The 17691-nt window shown below is 43.1% G+C and overlaps 1 protein-coding gene across 1 annotated transcript in view; it reads right to left on the reverse strand.

Annotated features, from left to right (window-relative positions):
• grin2aa (glutamate receptor, ionotropic, N-methyl D-aspartate 2A, a) overlaps positions 1 to 16022 on the reverse strand; it is a 97309-nt gene extending 81287 nt beyond the window's left edge. The window contains exon 1 of the mRNA XM_030790030.1: positions 15618 to 16022. Within this exon, the coding sequence (XP_030645890.1) occupies positions 15618 to 16022 (405 nt within the window). The remainder of the gene's footprint in view (positions 1 to 15617) is intronic.
• Positions 16023 to 17691: the final 1669 nt, after the last annotated feature.

Below are 17691 nucleotides of genomic sequence, written 5' to 3' on the forward strand. Positions count from 1 at the left end.
TTTATTTAACGTTTTTGTTGGCTGCATGTCCTTGGTGCTTTTCAAAAAAAGGGCACCAGGTATGTATCTCACGGGGCTGACACATTTTTTTTTTCTTTTCTGTTTCATGGAAGCAAGAGCTGACAAAACGTCCTTCACTGCCTCACTTTGCTCTATGCGTTTTGAGCGAAACTTCTGTCTCCAAACAAAGGCCGACTCCTGACTCCCAAGCCGGCGTTTGTGAGAAACACGCTCAACATCGCTCCTCTCCGCACTCGATTCTACAATCTTCTGGAGCCAAGCCAAACCCCCTTGTAATGAAGGAACGCTGTCCCAGCTGCTGCAGGGACGTACAGAAGACAACTAAGCAGGTCGTGGTAACGCCGTGACAGAGCAGAGGGGAGAGGGATGATTGACGGCTGCTCTCCTAAGATGTCTCTCTCACGTCTGAGGATCAGAGGCAGCTGCTCACACCCAAAGCGTTGGCACTCAAACAAAAACGCGTTCAGATGACTGACACAGAACACAGGTGACTGTATAAAAGACAGAGAAAGGTTCTGTGGGTTGGGCATTGTAAGGGGCAAGCTTTCAGAATGACGTCCGACGGATCCTCGTAGGGAGGCAGACAGAGAGTACAGGGCAAAAGCTCATTCTGCTGTCGCGTACTGCTTAGCATACGTGGCCCGTGGCCAGTGAGGTGGCTGAGGAGAGGGACCAGTGCTATCGAGTAATGACTTCTCTGATCAGGGTTGTTGGGATCTCCAGACAATGACTGGCTGATCAAAAAACGATCAAATTCTTTCAGCGGCGTGAAGACACACGAGAATGCGGCGTACTGGATCGATACGGCACCGCAAGGCCGGGGAAAAGGAGAAATAAAAAATTTAAAAACGGGCTGAATGCGGCTTGATGACTTGACCGTGTTTTTGCCCGGCCGGCAGGTCACGGTGACCATGGCAAACAGAGTTAAAGTGGAGGAGAAACCTTGACTTTACCTTCAGCTTCTCACTCTCCTCTCTCAGCAGATACTGTGGCTCTTCAAGTAGGTGCGTGCATGCGTGTGTGTGAGTGAATGTATGTATATATGTGTGTCTGTGTGCTGGTGTGTGTGAGTGAATGTGAGTGTGTGTGTGTGTGTGTGTGTGTGTGTGTGTGTGTGTGTGTGTGTGTGAGTGAATGTGTATATGCATGTGGTTCTGTATGCTTGTGTGTGTCTGTGTGCTGGTGTGTGTGAGTGAATGTGAGCATGTGTGTGTGTGTGTGTGTGTGTGTGTGTGTGTCTGCTGAATAGTTACCCAGGGATGCCTTTACCCTTGTCTGAGGTTAATAAAGAGGCATTCAGTGCTGGTTGTGTATGAAACAGAGCTGCAGGCTGTGGATGGTGGATGTGCTGTGGTGTGATACAGAGTCCGGGGTGTACTGTATATTACTCTCCACACCTCTCAGTGTTCGCCAGCCACTGCCACACTCCTCTTCACTTCTCTCCATGTCTCCAGGCCCGGTACCAGGCCCACGGATTAACAACACAGCTGCTTCATCTCATCAGTCATATTAACCCACTCGCTCCTCAACCACAGGGCCTCTCCTCCAGGCGTCGTCTGAGTCCATCTCTCTAAATCTATCGCTCCAGCTGTGGCAGCCAGAGGGACAAAGAGCCGACGCCCGGCTAGCCCCTTTCGCCCTTTGTCCTTTCCTGCAGTCAGAAATAACAGTCAAATTCAAGCTCTGTTCCGGCGTCTGCTGTGTCTTTATTTTATTGCCGGGGCGTCTGAGAGCAGGTGAGGATTTTCTGAGGTGAAAACTTACGCTGGGCTCTTCCATTACTCAAACTATTGTTTATGCTTGGACAAATGAAATCTCTGGAGAAAAGCAATATCAATTTCCCATTTTATTCTGAGTGTAGAGCCCGGCAGCCTCTTTGAAATCAGTTTATTAAACAGTCTGAGCTCCACAGACACATACACAATCTTTTACCAAGTCCCAAAAAAACAACAACAAAAAAAAGAACCCAGGTTTAAGCCTCAGTTTCAACCAAATTATCAGCATATATTAATAACGCAATGTGTTTGTTCTCCCTGCTTCACATCAATTCTCGAAGAAAATGATATCCAATCATTTGATTTACATTGCTCTTCTGTAAATAGGGCACTTGGAGATAATCTCATATTGACTCGTACTGTTGAAGTAGATAATCTCTAATCTCTTTTAGGCCTCTTTGTATTCCACTTTGTAAGAGATTCAGAGAGCCGGTGTGGGCCTGCGTTCGAGTTCACCTCAGCACGATGGTTCAAACAAGTACAACCGGGGTCTGCTTCAGTTTAGGTTAGAGATTTTCACACCTGTGAGTCACCACACATGCACTCAGCAACAGCAGTCTGTGTTAGAATAGGAGGTTTATACCCGAGGCCTGTGTCTGAATCAGCTGCACTGGGACAACCTTTAACCTCTCTAGTAGACTCTATGGGCTGCCATGGCAGCTGCTGATGGATGGACCTGGTCTGATCAAAGAGGCCTGAATCTCACAGGACACACGGGGTGACTGACAGACCGGAGGCACCGGGCGCAAAGAGAGAGAGAGAGCAAGGAATTGAAGCGAGCTCATGAGTTCGATAAAGAGATAAGAATGATGTGTGTTCAGAAGGATAGCAGGGTACCCTGGGGAGATACTAGACACGCTGGCAGAGGAGGAGGGAGAAATACCTGACAGCAAAGACAGAGACAAAGCTGGTATTCACAGTGGAGAGCAGTGTTATGCCACACTGAAGAGAAGAGAAGAGAAGAGAAGAGAAGAGAAGAGAAGAGAAGAGAAGAGAAGAGAAGAGAAGTTGGGTGGGTAAGCTGATGTTACTCTTACACTCGCGTCTCATTCAGATCCATGATGACAGGGTTAAGCGCAGGGCAAGAATAAGCTTTGCCATTATGTCATCACCACACACTCCCACCCTGGGCACACCCCTCCTCCAGCTCTCTCTGAATCACCAGCATCACCGTGAGCTCAGCTCCAAGCCTCTGTCAGCCGCACAAGACGGGAGGAGATCAGATATAGGAGTGCAACTGAAGAACGTTCAGTGAGGAGCAGCCACCAGAGCAGGAGCACAGTAGTGGAGACATGTTGGATGAGAATGTCAGTATTGTGCTCCGTGACTGCCTACGACGGATTTGCTGCAATGTCAGCGAAAGGCAAATTTTAGTCCATTATGTTTGCACAGCCATCGTATTTCCATCTGAATAACATGAAATACCAACAAGGAGTATAATTTAATCCTTGCATGCATTGATAACATTGTGTGTAAGACATCATCATGATTTTATATTGGAATGGCGTTTTGAGCATGCTTTGCTTAGGCCTTCTCGGTAGCCGCATTAGGCTAGCGGCTAATGAGTTTGTTTCATCCCTGAAAAAGAAGCCTCGTCATTGGCCGGCACACCGGCTGGCCTGGGGGCAAAAGTTGTGAGTAGCCGTCCATTACGGAGCTCAAATGAAAACACTATCAGTACGTAGCAATTAAGGAGCCGCGGTGACCTCACAGACAAGTCTTTTTTCTCCTTGTCCTCCCCTTCTCGTGGCTCCGGGGGGAGCTGGACGGAGATCAAAGCCGTGTGGGAGCTAGCTAATAGCACAGGCGGGGGGTGAAATCAGAGAGAGGTCCCCTGGGCGCGACGTTTCTCCACAGCGCTCAGTGATCTCCAGTTAGGCTCCTGCCCTTTGGGTAAAATCCATGTTTCAAACAGATGAATAATACACATACCATCACCTGCAATAATCACTACCATTTCACTCCATTAAAAAAAAAAAAATACGGCAAAGCTTCAACTCCTCTATATCTCCTCTGAACTCAAAGCTAAATCCAGATGTAAACATACCAGTGAGAGATAAAATAGTGTCTTCCTCAACACTGCACTAAAAGTGCACTTAAAATGTGTTTGAAAGCAAGCAGCGCTCCTATAACAGAAGCCTCCTGTGAATGTAATTGGGTTTGACCCCGTGTGTAAGTCCTCTACAGAGCTTGGACATCGGCCAGCGGCAGGGTGACAGGTTGGCTGTTTGTTTCTGAGAATGTCCCAGACTTCTGCGGATTTGTCAACACCCCCTCTTCAACTGGGGTCATCCATCGCCTCTTTCTCTGACCACCCTCACAGATGCCCCGTATCTGATCTCCAAAGTCAATGCAGTGCTCCGTTTTAATCACCTGAAACAGAGTGGCAAGCCTCCTACATAATACTTTATCGCAGGGTAAATCAGCTTTAGACGCGTGATTGTCTGGTTAGCTGATCAGATATCCTCAGCTAATAAACTGGAATGACTTGGACAATGTTTAAATCTCCCTCTGGACTGTAAACCTGAGTAAGATATAATAACCCCAGAGGAACTGGGGAATCTGCTGAACTAGGAAAGAAAATCAAAATCAAATATAAATTTGACAATCAAAAACTGCATTAAAGTGCAGCTTAACAATGTTACTGGGGCTTCCTCAGCTGGTATCCCACTTTTTGGGTTAATGGTGTGGATCAATGTGATTTCTGAATAAAGATGGGGTTTTTTTCCCCCATTTAAATTTCATCCAGTGCTAGTCTTAATCCTCAATGGGGAAACCTCTGCGAAATCAGTTTGTCTCGTTTGTGATGATTCTGTGTCCTCTGTGGTTAGAAATAGCATGGCACTGGGTTTGATCTCCTGGCACACTGTGGAATCCATGTTACTGTGGCTAGAACTACTGTGGGAACCAGTGTGAGAGACACTGTGGGAACCAGTGTAAATGTTTCACTGTTGGGTTCACTCCAGTCTCTCAGCTCTATAGACGATACAGTACTGCAGGGTGTCTCAAAGTGGGTGCCGCGGCAAAACCAATTCATTTGAATGCTGCAGTCACCATCATCATCTTATAATAATAATAACAATAGCAATACTAATTATAATGATAAAAATACTTATTGTGGGGCCTACCATACTGTTATGCTAGACGTAGTAAAAGTAGTAAAAAATGGCATGAATATAAGGTGCCGAGAGAGAAAAGCAAGAATGTAACGTAGGGGGCGCCGTGGATCAAAAAATGATGTGTAGGGGGAGGGCCCAAACCGCTGCAATACTGAATGTGTTCAATCTTCCAGCAAAGACAAAGAACGATCAATATCACAAAGCTACATCCTCTTAAAGTAACCCTCAAACCTTGAGCACTCTATGTGCATATAGCATAAGAGCAGAAATCCATGTCTCAGAGACACGGACTGAGGAAAACATGTGAGGCCTGTCAGTCACGGTGTCTAAAGCCGTGCACATTTCATTCAGTTCAATTCTGCTCTGCCTGAAAAGCACGCCTCTCAACAACCATTTTCACAAAGCAGTTTCCACAGAGCTAAAGAAAGAAATCATTAATAATATTAATATTCCAGATTATAACCATCACGTAGAGAAGCAGCTCAAGAATCTCAGAGAGAGAGGAAAAATCATTTTTAAATCATTAATGTTGTTAATATGTCTGATGTTTTTGCACTGTGAGCTTTGTTACAATATTTGCTCATGTTTTTGGTGCAGTGCTTTTGTTACCTTCCACGAAAACAATACCATCAACAATAGAACAGCGCTCGCTTCTCTTTCTCTCTCTCTCTCTCTCTCTCTCCCTCCCTGAGTCCAGGCAATTTCTGAGGTGTTTCATCTCACATTGTCATACATCACCATGGAGACATGTCATACATGAGTATGTTTATCCTGTACCCATGCACCAGCACAATTGTTGTTGTTGTTGTTGTTGTTGTTGTTTTCTTTTCTGAGGCAGCCATAGCATAACTGAGTATAACTGAATTGCGCTGGGCTCAGCCTCCTGAGATGAGTGACCTAACTGCAGAACTCTCCGGAGCTCCAGAGTCCACTGCCTCATTTGTCAAAGCTGACCCCGAAAAGCTCCCCGCCTTCCCTCATTTATCTTCTCCACCTTTGCACCTATTTTTACAACTTGTCGACGAGTCAGAGAAGCAGGGATACGAGAGGAAGTAGAACAAAAATGAGTTTACTCTTCAGGCATGTAGCTATTTAAAAGAAAAAGAAAAGGGTCATACATACTGGAGGATGAGAAAGCCAAATGAGGAATCTGGTAGACCACTGAACACTTTGCGGGCTCAAGGACTTCTTGGGGCTTTGTCGCAGCGCTGAATGGACTTAATGAGGAGGTGGCCAGGTTAAATAATAGTTTTCGTTCCATAATCATTCCACTTCCATTTAATTTGGTTTGAAAGAGTCACCTTGGATGTGTCAGGGCCTTTTCATTGAAGTAGCTTGGAACTGTAGCTTCTGTAGCACATTGTTCAGCGCTGCGCTACGGCTGCCGGTTTCTCTCTACGTAGCATTAATGCAGGGCACCATTAAAAGCTTTGCATTATCGACTTAATTAAAATTCCTGCATTTTAGAGAGGTCTGTGAGATGATAAAAAGTCACTGCAATATGGTGACACTAATGCTATCCTACACATGAATTAACCACAACTGTAACAAGCACTTTTGGGATTAGAGAGAGGAAGTAGGGAATCTTTCTGTGAAAGTACGTGTTTTGTCAGTCAGTCACCAGTGTGGTGCACTGCAAAAAAAAAAGAAAAGAAAAGAAGAGAAAAGAAAAGAAAAAGAAAAAAGACAAAAATTGTCTGCATGCACCTCTTCGGATTCTGCTAAAAGTGTAATGATTGCATCCTGGCACAGAGAGGAAGAGTCTGCTGTCAAAGAACGCTGTCACTCTTAGTTCTGCACCAATAAATACATTTTAAAAAAAAACAAAAAAAAAACACTTTGAGAAGTGAACGCTGTTCTTCCCTGCAACTTGGGGGGGGCGTGCTTTTTTTTTTTTTTTTTTTTACCGTAGTACATCTTGCCTTTCTGAACAATTAATATCTCCTTGTATTTATTGTCTGTGGAGTTCTCATGCATAACAAAGCTGGGCTCCCGATGAGTGAACGTGCATGCACAGAGCACAGAAAGGAGAGATATTTAATTCATGCCTGCTCTTCCATTTTCTGTCTTTAAACACAGTCCACAGCACACAACATGGAACTGCGACAACACACAGGAGTGTGTTCTGATGTAATTGTGTTCATCGCGTAACCGCTACAGCGCGCTACATCTTTCATTTTTGGGTTTTAGAATGAGACAAGCTCCTGAAGCTCTGACATTTTATTTTATTTTATTTTTATTCATTTATTTATTTATTTTGTTGCAATCACATAAAAGCAACTCAGCATTCAGCAAATACATTGCCTTCTCCCGACAACGGTGAAAACTGTAAACAAGCCGCCAAGAAAACAGCTATGTGGGCCTCCTCTTGTCCTTTCTCTGATAGTATAAGGAAATTAAAACTATTGTGAGAAAGTAAACTCATAGACTGCAAACAACAAACAATTGAATTTCTCTCTAGAAGACAACAGGCCAAAAAAAAAAAAATCTAAAAAGACTGTCAGCACGCAATGCAATTTAAAAAACAAAAAAACAAAAAACTATATATATTTCTCTTAAAATCCAGAACAATGCAATCTTCTTTTTCTTCTTTTTCATTCTTCATTCTTTCAGAAAAGCTGTACCCCCTGAATCCGTTCTGACTTCCTGTCTGTCAGGGTAGCTAGCTTGGCAACAGTATTATGGTTATTTGTGGTAGTCTGTTTATTATTGTGGTCTCTCTCTCTCTCTCTCCCTCTGTTATGACAAACAAACAATGGGTCATTTCACTATAGATTTACCCAGCTGAGATCTCTACATGTGAGCGAGTGAGAGAAACAAAGGCACTCACTCCACTTCAGCACACTGGGGAGTTAGTGCATTGGCATGGACAAAAACCCTAGTGAGGGACTTTTCTTGTTAGCGGTAAAATCCATTAGGCTGACGCACGTAACAATCAACATTAATATGCTAGAATGTTCCAAACACCTCGCAGTGACCTGCTCCAGGTTAAACTCTCTCACCTTCCAGAAAGTCAAAAAGTCTCTCTCTGGCTATTTTTGTCTCCCCTCAGACTCAACCTCACAGAAATATCGTTCACACACACACACACACACACACACACACACACACACACACACACACACACAGGAATGTGAGTCACCACATCTTTCTTTTGATGAGTTGTATATTTTTGTCAATAAAAAAATCTTTTGGTGTAGAATGTGCTCCCTTTTCCTCTTGTTCTCTCTTTCCATCCTCTGTCCCCAACTCTTTCTAACTCTGTCTCATCCGAGGCTCTCCTCTCCTCTCCTTTCCTCTCCCTCTCCTCTCCTCTCCTCTCCTCTCCTCTCCTCTCCTCTCCCTCTCCCTCTCCTCTCCTCTCCTCTCCTCTCCTCTCCTCTCCCATGCTGATATATGTCAGGATGACCCACTGTTCTATCCCCTCAGCCTGACTGAGAGGGTGTTGGCACTTAAGGTAAGCATGTGGTGAAAGTGTTGAATGTTGAACTGACAAGGAAAAGTCACCAGAAGGCAAAGGTGTGACATGCAATGTTTTAAATCCAAAATCAAAACTCAGCTGCTGCATTTTTCTCATGCTCACTAGCTAGCTAACATCTCAAAGACTAGTGCCAGGCTAGATTACATTCACTGTTTAACCTTAGTAGACTGCTCTTATTAACCTACAATTGACCAGTCTCTTCACAGAAAACAACCTAATTAGGGTTAAATTGCTTCTCTTCCGTACACGGTCAACAACTTATCTGTTGAAAAGCCATTTCCCTGTTCACGTTTAGTGGACTGCGACAGAATCTCTGACAACCAGGAAAGGTGAAGGAGAGGATGAATCAAGGGAGACTTAGTTTCACAAATGTGATCTGAGCCAGTCAGGCTAGCTGAGCCATCTTTTTTTTGCTATTTGTTTTTCAATCAAAGAATTAGGCAGCTGCAGTCCGAGCGTTTGGGAATTACACCTTGAAGTCTGTCACATGTAACTCCAGAGGAATCACACTGCCCTCATCTGAAATGGTTTTGCCTACATTAATTTGTTCACTTTCCAAACAAAATGTATGTACTACTCTATACGAAATAAAATGCATTCTTTATGAAACACAACTGAATGGTAAATTCAACCTAAATTGCTAATACATTCCTTGCATTGTATTTTTCACAGCACATCCCCAGGAGAATAGAATCACATTAAAACTAAATCCATTCCAGCCAGAGCGAGAGATGTGTGTTCTGCAGCCCAAAATTAGCTGCCTCATATTTCAATCAAATCACAATAAAAACTTAAATAAATTTTAAAAAGAGCCCAATTGCTATAAACTATTTAAATTGGTGTGCCATGCTTTAAATTAATTTCTAATATTAGTTTAAAACTGTTTTCATCTCAGAGCACAAGGTGGGGAAGATTACAGATGAGCAGTGAACAGTCTCACCCCTACGTCGCTCAGTTTATATTGCTAGTTTATATCGCGAGTTTAAATAAGAAGATCTGAGGCATCATTAGGAAATTCATTTCAGTGTTTAAGGCCTTAGTGACAAACTGTCTCACAATTACCATACTTCTCACTACATTCACAGTCTTTTACTGCCTGCAGTCACACTGTTAGCTTACTGAGACACTACTGAGTGGTTAGCAGAGAGCTTCAGTAAGCAGCAAATAGGAGATGAGGTCCAACAACAACAAAAAAAAAAATGCAGCATTTCTAGGCCCCTGACCCATTTTTTGCTGCAGTGGTGTCCAAGCCTCCTGATCACGGAGCGGCACACACAGTACCACAGCCCTGCGTATCCAGCTAAATGTGCTAAAGCCTTCATGCCAACCCAGATTTACACGGCCAAAAACGCTGTGTTTTCACACCACGTCCTCACTCCTTTGTGTGTCTGCAGGGAATGCACTACACAATGAAACCATGACAGACATGTCTGTGGTGGACAGAAGAGAGAGTGTGTGTGTGTGTGTGTGTGTGTGTGTGTGTGTGTTACAAGTTAAAAGTGTCCCTCTGGTTTCACTAGCCCTGACAGTTGTGAGGTGATGGGAGACTCCGATTGACTTAATCTGTTCATACACATGTCATTACTATGTAATTACATATAACAGCTCATATACTATACTATATTTTGGGATAAATTGCAAAAAGTTACTGGGCCATTCACATTTTCCATTACACCAAGATCCAGTGTGGTGCATTCGATTGCGTTAACAGGTATTTGTCTCTAATGATCTATTTTAGTCCCTGTGTTAACAACAAAGAGCAAAACGTTCTGTCTTGATTTTCAAAAGCTTGACTGGAGAGATACAGTTAATCCACAACTCTCTACTGTCTTCTGAATGCAAAGACACTATGAACCCTAGAACACAAGCTGCATGATTTCACTAGTATTCACATCATGTGACACGTCTGCAGCATAAACCCTGGAGTTGTCCTGAGAGACGTATAAATGGAAAGATCGGGAATGATCGCAATTTTGATTTGCTGTTTACGAGAAAGACGCATGCAGGTGTGTGTGTGTGTGTGTGTGTTTCTCGAACTTGATGGATGAATATTATTCTGTTCACAGCAGTGAATCAAAATAAATTAATTAATTAAAATAAAAGAAGAGAACAGATGTAAATAAACCTATTTCACAGGAAACAAATGAAACTAAATGCACTCCAGACTGCTCCTTTTCATCATCTCGTCCCTAATGTGAGCAGTGAATAGCATTTTTGCTTCGGAAATGGACAGGCAATCAGGTAATTGACAATTTTCACATTCACTCCCATATCCTAACATTAAAAGAAAAGGGGAGAGAGAGAGAAAGAATGAGAGAGAGCGTGCGCAGCATGCTAGCAGCATTATCATAATAAAGTCAGCGCTATACTGCAGCGTGGGGCTTGTTCTGCGGGTGCGCGTTTGGGATCTGAAGCAGCCCGACGCAGCTCTCCGTGTTGGAGGCTGTGTCTCTGTAGTGCTGATAGAACAATGCTAAACAGCCAGCATTCGCTCCTCTGAGGCGGAACACCGTGAGAGGGCTGTGCTAGCGAACAGTTAAGTGGACGCAATGCCTTTGCCGACATCCCTGTGAGGTCTGCGGCAGATGTACGGGGCGTAATCTTGAGGAAGGTTTGCACATCTCTGCCCAAACTCTGGCACTGCTGTGATAGTGCTGGAGATGAATTTGGCTTGTGGCCCGGGGGACAGGGCATGCTAATCACTTCTGAATCGCTATTCAACACCAATATCACGTGCACCCACAATTACCTCATCCTCTCTACTGTGGTTATGAGGGTTTGGCTGTTTTTTTTTTTTTGTTTGTTTTAGCTTTTTTTTTCCTCTTCTTCTTTTTTCTTTTCTTCTTTTTTCTTTTCTTTTCTTTTCTTTTTTTCTTTTTTTTTCTTTTTGTTTGGATGTCCTCAGTTGTCTTTGATGGGAACAATGCCTCCACAGGCTGTTTCTTTTTGCAAACAACACTATAATTATTGACAACAATGAAAGAAATGAGAAAATGCTAACTCTCCCGCTCTTCCTAAAGGCAACTAAGAGGAATCTAAATGGAGCTGTTATGTCAGAATACACTGCTCTAAGGCAACTTCATTAGTTCCTCTTATGTTCATCAAAACACATGATCACCATGGTAAAAAGTCGACGCGCATATATCTTTATACCTTCAAGTTGTGGAGTTACTGATCGCCACATAGGGATCTCAGCTTAGAGACAGGTAGCAACAAGGCTAATTACATTTTGTCCATAGATCAGCTTGTGAGTAATTTAATAACTGCATTGATGCTGAGCAGATTGCTATTCTTCCCTTGTTTATTAATCTCTTGAATGACAAACCTATTTGTTGACTGATCCTGCTAGAACCATAAGCATTCAAGTCACCAAAGGCTCATTAGAGAAAGCCCCAGGCTGAACTGAGATCATCTCAGTTAATGTGGCTGGAGGTTGCACAGTTGCCTGACATTTTTCACTCGGAGTTGTCGGCATAAAGAAATGACCGTTCAATCAAACAGACTCCCGAGATGAGACTGATGTCAAGCTGACTGCTGTTAACCCATAGTTCCATATTTCTGTTTTTCCAGAATATCAATATTATTGGAGAACGATAGTGAAGAATGATATTACCGGTGACTGTATTGGGGGCAACTGCACGGAGGAGGGAAAAACTCCCGGCATTGAAAAAAAAAGCCATCACCTCAGAGGGCCTGGAGGCAAATTCTACTATATGTCTACGATACATCTGAGAGCCGCATACTGAGGGGGACGACAGCTCCATTTTCAAATGTTGCTTAAGGCTGGGGTCAAACGATTATTCAGCTCTGCATGACATTATACATACAGTAGCCATGACCTTTTTTTTGTCAGTCGCCACAGAATGAGCACCGAAAGACTGAAAGAGAAAAGAAAAGGGAAAAAAAACAAGTGTCAGAGGAAATGTAGAGCTAAATCATTAAGCATGTTTAAGCGAGAACACCCAAAGCCCATACATACTGCTCCTGTTCATGTTTAGAGAGGCTCAGCAAGGGGACCAGCCCCTTTATTTCAAACTACAGCTGATGCCACACGAATGCTAAAGAGCCACTTCTCGTCCGAGAAAGCACTTTATTGTACAAGCATTCATACACAGACTCCCTCAGCAGTAAACACAAACAACTTAAGTGGTTTTGAGATCTTGATAGAAAAAAAAGAAAAAAAAGAAAAGAAAAACTATTTTGGAAGAGATATTTCTCTGTCCTCCATAGACCTGACTATGAAATGTGTTTGGAATTTGCCACTGCTTCTGAAAGACTGACAGATTGGTCTAGAACGGAGTGGTCTCACTTTGTGCTCTGATCAGGATCACAACAAATACATGTCACCTAGCAACACTGTTGTCCGGTTCTTCACGAACTCCTCTCTATCCGTTGAACAGCTCGGAGGTTGGGTTGCCTCATAATAACCCGTAACCCAAAATCGAGTGAGACAACGCATCCAAAACTATTTTAGTGTGAGAGCAAGAATTACAGTCACCCAATAAAAGTTAGCGTTTATGGGAGCCAGCAGAATCAGAATCCTGTAAGCAGAGCCCTGTCATATGCACAAAGCATCATATTCAGCCGTTAGTCAGTAATTAGGTCAAAGATATCTCAAAGCAGCACACTGCAGCAATGGAACAATCCTTTCCCACTGTCCTCAGAGTTTAGGTGGAAGAGCATGTTTAGGCTGTTTGTGGCTGACATTTCCAACCTGTTAGGACTGTATTACACTCTGATTCTCACTGTGGCAAACTTATAGTACCTACCTTCCAATAATAATTCTCAGTCTATAGCGGAAGGTTTGTCCATGAAGGATTTAAACATCACACTGACCAACAACATATTCAATCTTAACCCAACAGATCACAGCAGAACACAAAAGGCTGGATTTCAATGCTGTCAGCTTTATACAAACCGAGCTCATCAGCGTTGTGTTAACTCTGAGAGTGTAAGCTTGAGTCCAAGTAGACCCATACATGTACACTCTCAGTGTTAATTTAACACTGGTGAATTTGCTTTGTTCTGTACATTAGAAAAACGTCTTCCCTAAGAACATTACATGGTGATGAAGGCAAATAATCATATAAAGATCATAATAACTACAGGACCACAGCTTAGAGTGACTGAGTAAGACAAAAATGATGAGTCCTTTTCAGTGTAAGACGTTGATAACAGCATAGTCTAAATAAACAGCCTGGGCACAGTGGAGAACAAAATACATCAATCAGCTCATAATTAGAAAATATTCTGACAGCTCTGCTATTTCAGAATCAATCGTCCCACCAAATGTGACAGACAGTAAAACAAGATAAGCGCATTATATGTGTTCCTCTGGAGACCAAAAAATGGGAAAACCGGTGGATGGCTAAACCTACGGCAGCCGCATGACCTTCCGCGTCGGTTTGTCATGTCCGGTTTTTGTACCTGCTTACTTCAATACCGCAACTATGAGCAGTAAACATGCCGCATCACGCAGAAGATTTACAAGGCAAAGAATCTCAATGTCAATATCTCTGTCACTCCAGACTTCAGAAACGAACTGCCACAGCGCGTGTCCACGCATGGAGAGCATCACATGCGAAGGCATAAAACAATGGACGCCATGACACGCATCAATGACCTGCACATTTAATGAAGCCAGAGCTTTCTATATCGGCACTAAATAAACTGAAACCTGTCAGAGGAGCTGGTCATTTATTACCGTGTCTGTGTAATTTATCCTCTCAGTGGGCTAGCCATGTATGGTCATACAAAAAGAGAAAAGGGCCTCAGATCAATGGCGTTTTATCCTCCTTTACACACACACCAAAGAGTGATCAATACCAAAGCTTACGACACTTAGTTTGTCACTGGACGTCTGGACAGTGCTGGTGTTTGTTGTGAAGTGAAAAGGTGTGTGGTAAAATTCCACATTGTCTGAAGACACAATCTGACCATGTGAAGAATCACCCCCCTGCACCCCCCCCCCCCCCAAAAAAAAAAAAGTTTGATTTTTGCAATAGATAAATCAAGCCAACACGTGAACATCAGAGATGGAAATGCTTTCATGTCATGGCATATGGAAAGCAATGTGAGATAGAGTAGGCTGCTTGTCATATGCATTCACATAAGTTTGCTGAGTTGCTTAATAATGTATTGTGTATAATTCCAGCGTATAATACATAATTCAGCGAAAGTAGACATATAGACGCCAATGGATAGTGGAGAAGAGCCCAGATTTGCCTCATTAAAGAGGGCAGAGAAGACTAGATGCTGTGAAATGACTTCATCTGAGTGCTGAAGTAACTCCCCTGTGTATTTTTTGTCAGATGTTTTTTATTCATTCATGTGATGTAGCAGGACGTTCAGAGCGCTGGCCGAGTAAACATATTCTGTAGCGGCAGCAGGACGAACTCATGCGAAACAGCGGATTATAAAAAAGACTACGCTGCTTTGCAATGGCCCAGCTTATGGAAGGGAATTTTTTTTTTCCCTTTTCAGTCAGAATCAACCCAGGTGTGCAGCTAGTTGCAGGTAATAAGAGCAGGCCAGAGCCAACAGAGCAGCAAATTATTCCCTCTCTGCCTTTGCAGCTAGAGTTAGGCTCGAACACGGCTGTCTGCTTGACAACTGATGTGCAACATCTCACACTCCAGAGGAGCTTTTCCGACGGTCAACCTCTTTCAAAGGTGCACTGATACTAATGTCAAAGACATGAAAGAAGAACTGTCTCAGAAGATCCAAACCAAAATGACATAAAGGTAAGCTGTTTGCTGGCGCCCAGTGGAGGGAGGTGAAACGAACTGAACGTGCTGTGCTTTGAGAAAAGATATGTCAGACACTGAAATGTGTAATGAAACGTATTGTCTTCACTGAAGATAAGGTCGGTCTATCAAAGCTCAAACATGTTGCTTATCTAATTAATAGTCGAGTCTCAGCTGAAGGCTTTCATAAGGAAACGCCGAGTTGCATCACAAGAACTTACTGTTCAACAGGCAGAATGTTGGCTGTGCCAATGGCTAAATAACACACAGTCTGTGAGACTATCACAGGTTAAACCTGAGAAGCAACAATGAGCCTCCTAGTTAGAATTTAGACATAGGTATTACAGCAAAAGAATTAAACAGATAACCCTATGAACAGAATGATTTGTGTACTTGATCCTCCCTTGAGTCATTGGCCGCTAAGAGGCAAGGAAGTGTCAGAGCTGGGGCGGCGTTTGTTGTGCTGGAGGCTTACCTTGTCCGCCATGATCATAGAAGAACCTCCGTGGATGCCTAGAATGGGTATCAAAGTCTGGGAGGAGATAAAATCCAAAATCTGTGCAATGGCTTCCTGGTCGGTGCCGTCCCCGAACACCACGCCGTGGATTTTGGTCCCAGACATGAGATCACAGACATGGGTGATTATGCTTTTGGGGTCGGTCTCGTTCACCAGGAGGGTCACCACGTTGACGTCAATGGGATCGTCCTTGCTCCACAGAGCCCGAATGTCTCTGTCGGAAATGTAGCGCGTTCGTCCCAGGATCACGGCAATGTTCAGTATGGGGACCTTCTCTGCCGCGTACGACAGGCCAACAATGGCAAGGCAAGCTGGAAGCGCCAGGAGTAGCAACCTGGAAAACCCCATAGTTCTGGACTTCATCCCCTATAATCAGACACACACAAACAGGTAGGAATAAGCAGTGGGGGACAGTGGTGTGTCAATATATAAAGCCATTGTAAGCGACACAGTGAGTTTAGCACACATAAACCTGCTGTGTAAAGAGCCCTGTTAAAAAATATGCATTTTAAAAAATGATGTCAGCCTTAAAGTTTTCCTTTAACTGCCCCTTAATATTCATGCCTCTGTAACCGTGTGAGTCACAAGCGTGAGAAAGCGTTGAATGGCACTGAGCCAAGAATACAGAGCTTCGCCTCTCCGCTTTGCCCCCCCCCCCCCATTTTATTTGAGTCTGATAATTTATTGACTTATTATTTGCCGTGTTCATTCCTTTACGAAGTTATGTCTGCCTCACAGGAATTTAACCGGTACAGCAAATGGCCATTTTGTAACCCATTTTAAGAATTTAGGCGATGAACTGCCTCGCAAATGCTAAATGACGAAGATTCCATGTGACGTTGAATTTGAGTGGCCAGCGGAGCAGAAGAGAAGAGTGTTGACATCATCGCGTTACGAGCCTTTGGATTGACTGTGTGGGAGAGTACCCAGAACAAGCCCTCTCCTTCCTCAGAAAAGCAGTGTATGGCCTACATGTGTATGAAGCGAGCAGGTGCAATGCCAGTCGAACCATGCGTTTTTCCAAAGAACACCATATGGCGCAGAGGCTGTTCGAGTTTCTTTACTTTTATAAAATACAGACAAATGATATGCCATTGAAATAATCCAATTGCGTATGCACGGATCATTGCTTTTAGCTAACACGCAAAGTGAAAATCAGGGGCTAAGATCTGCTTTTTTTCGAAGTTAGAAATGGTGTATTAAGCATAATTTACAATCCAAACAAACATAATAAAAGCTAACTAAGGTTTAGGGATAGAACAGTAATGGAATCCTGGGAAGACCGTTATGTGACATCAAAGTATGGCTTTCATCTTTTGCCATGGTGAAATGCGTTATTACAGGATACTTTTTGTTGCTTATTTATGGGGTTGCCATAAAAGTACTATGAAAAGAAAGGCATGAAAACATCGACGCCCTCATGAATGCAGATCAAACTGCTACTCTTGGGAGCTAATTGTTCCATCTCAGTCGTTTTAATGTCCCTGGTTGGATTTGATTGAGAGTAATAATTATTATTTTATAATAATGTTTAAATTTTTCTGAAAGTAAGAGTACCTTTGGAAATGTCCTTGAGCATTCCTGGTTCTTCGTATGTGGTTTTTTTTCCTTTGTTTTGTTTGGTTTGGATTGTTTTGTTTTTTGTTTGTTTTGTTTTTCTTTTTTGTTTTTGGGTTTTTTTGGGGGGGGGGGGGGGGCTACCAACTGAGCTAGTCCCTCGACAAAATTCCCCCAAATCAACGTCAGTGCTGTGCTCCACTCTTCACCATCTGTTTCACGTGCCTGTTCCACATACCAGAATAACCCAACTGAAGCTAATGACCTGGCCTCAACCTGGTGATGTGTTTTGGCAGGAGGTGTGTGTTTAATGTGTCTGTTTAAACTGTAATGTATTTGGAGTTTTTGTTTCTTACTATCCCCATTAATAAGACGAGAGAGAGAGAGAGAGAGAGAGAGAGAGAGAGAGATTATAGACTTTATAGGTTGGGTATTGCTGAAAAATTAAATCATGAATTTCCTGGGGATTTTTTGT

The sequence above is a fragment of the Chanos chanos genome, chromosome 13 (genome assembly GCF_902362185.1).
Source record: "Chanos chanos chromosome 13, fChaCha1.1, whole genome shotgun sequence".
NCBI lineage: Eukaryota > Metazoa > Chordata > Actinopteri > Gonorynchiformes > Chanidae > Chanos > Chanos chanos.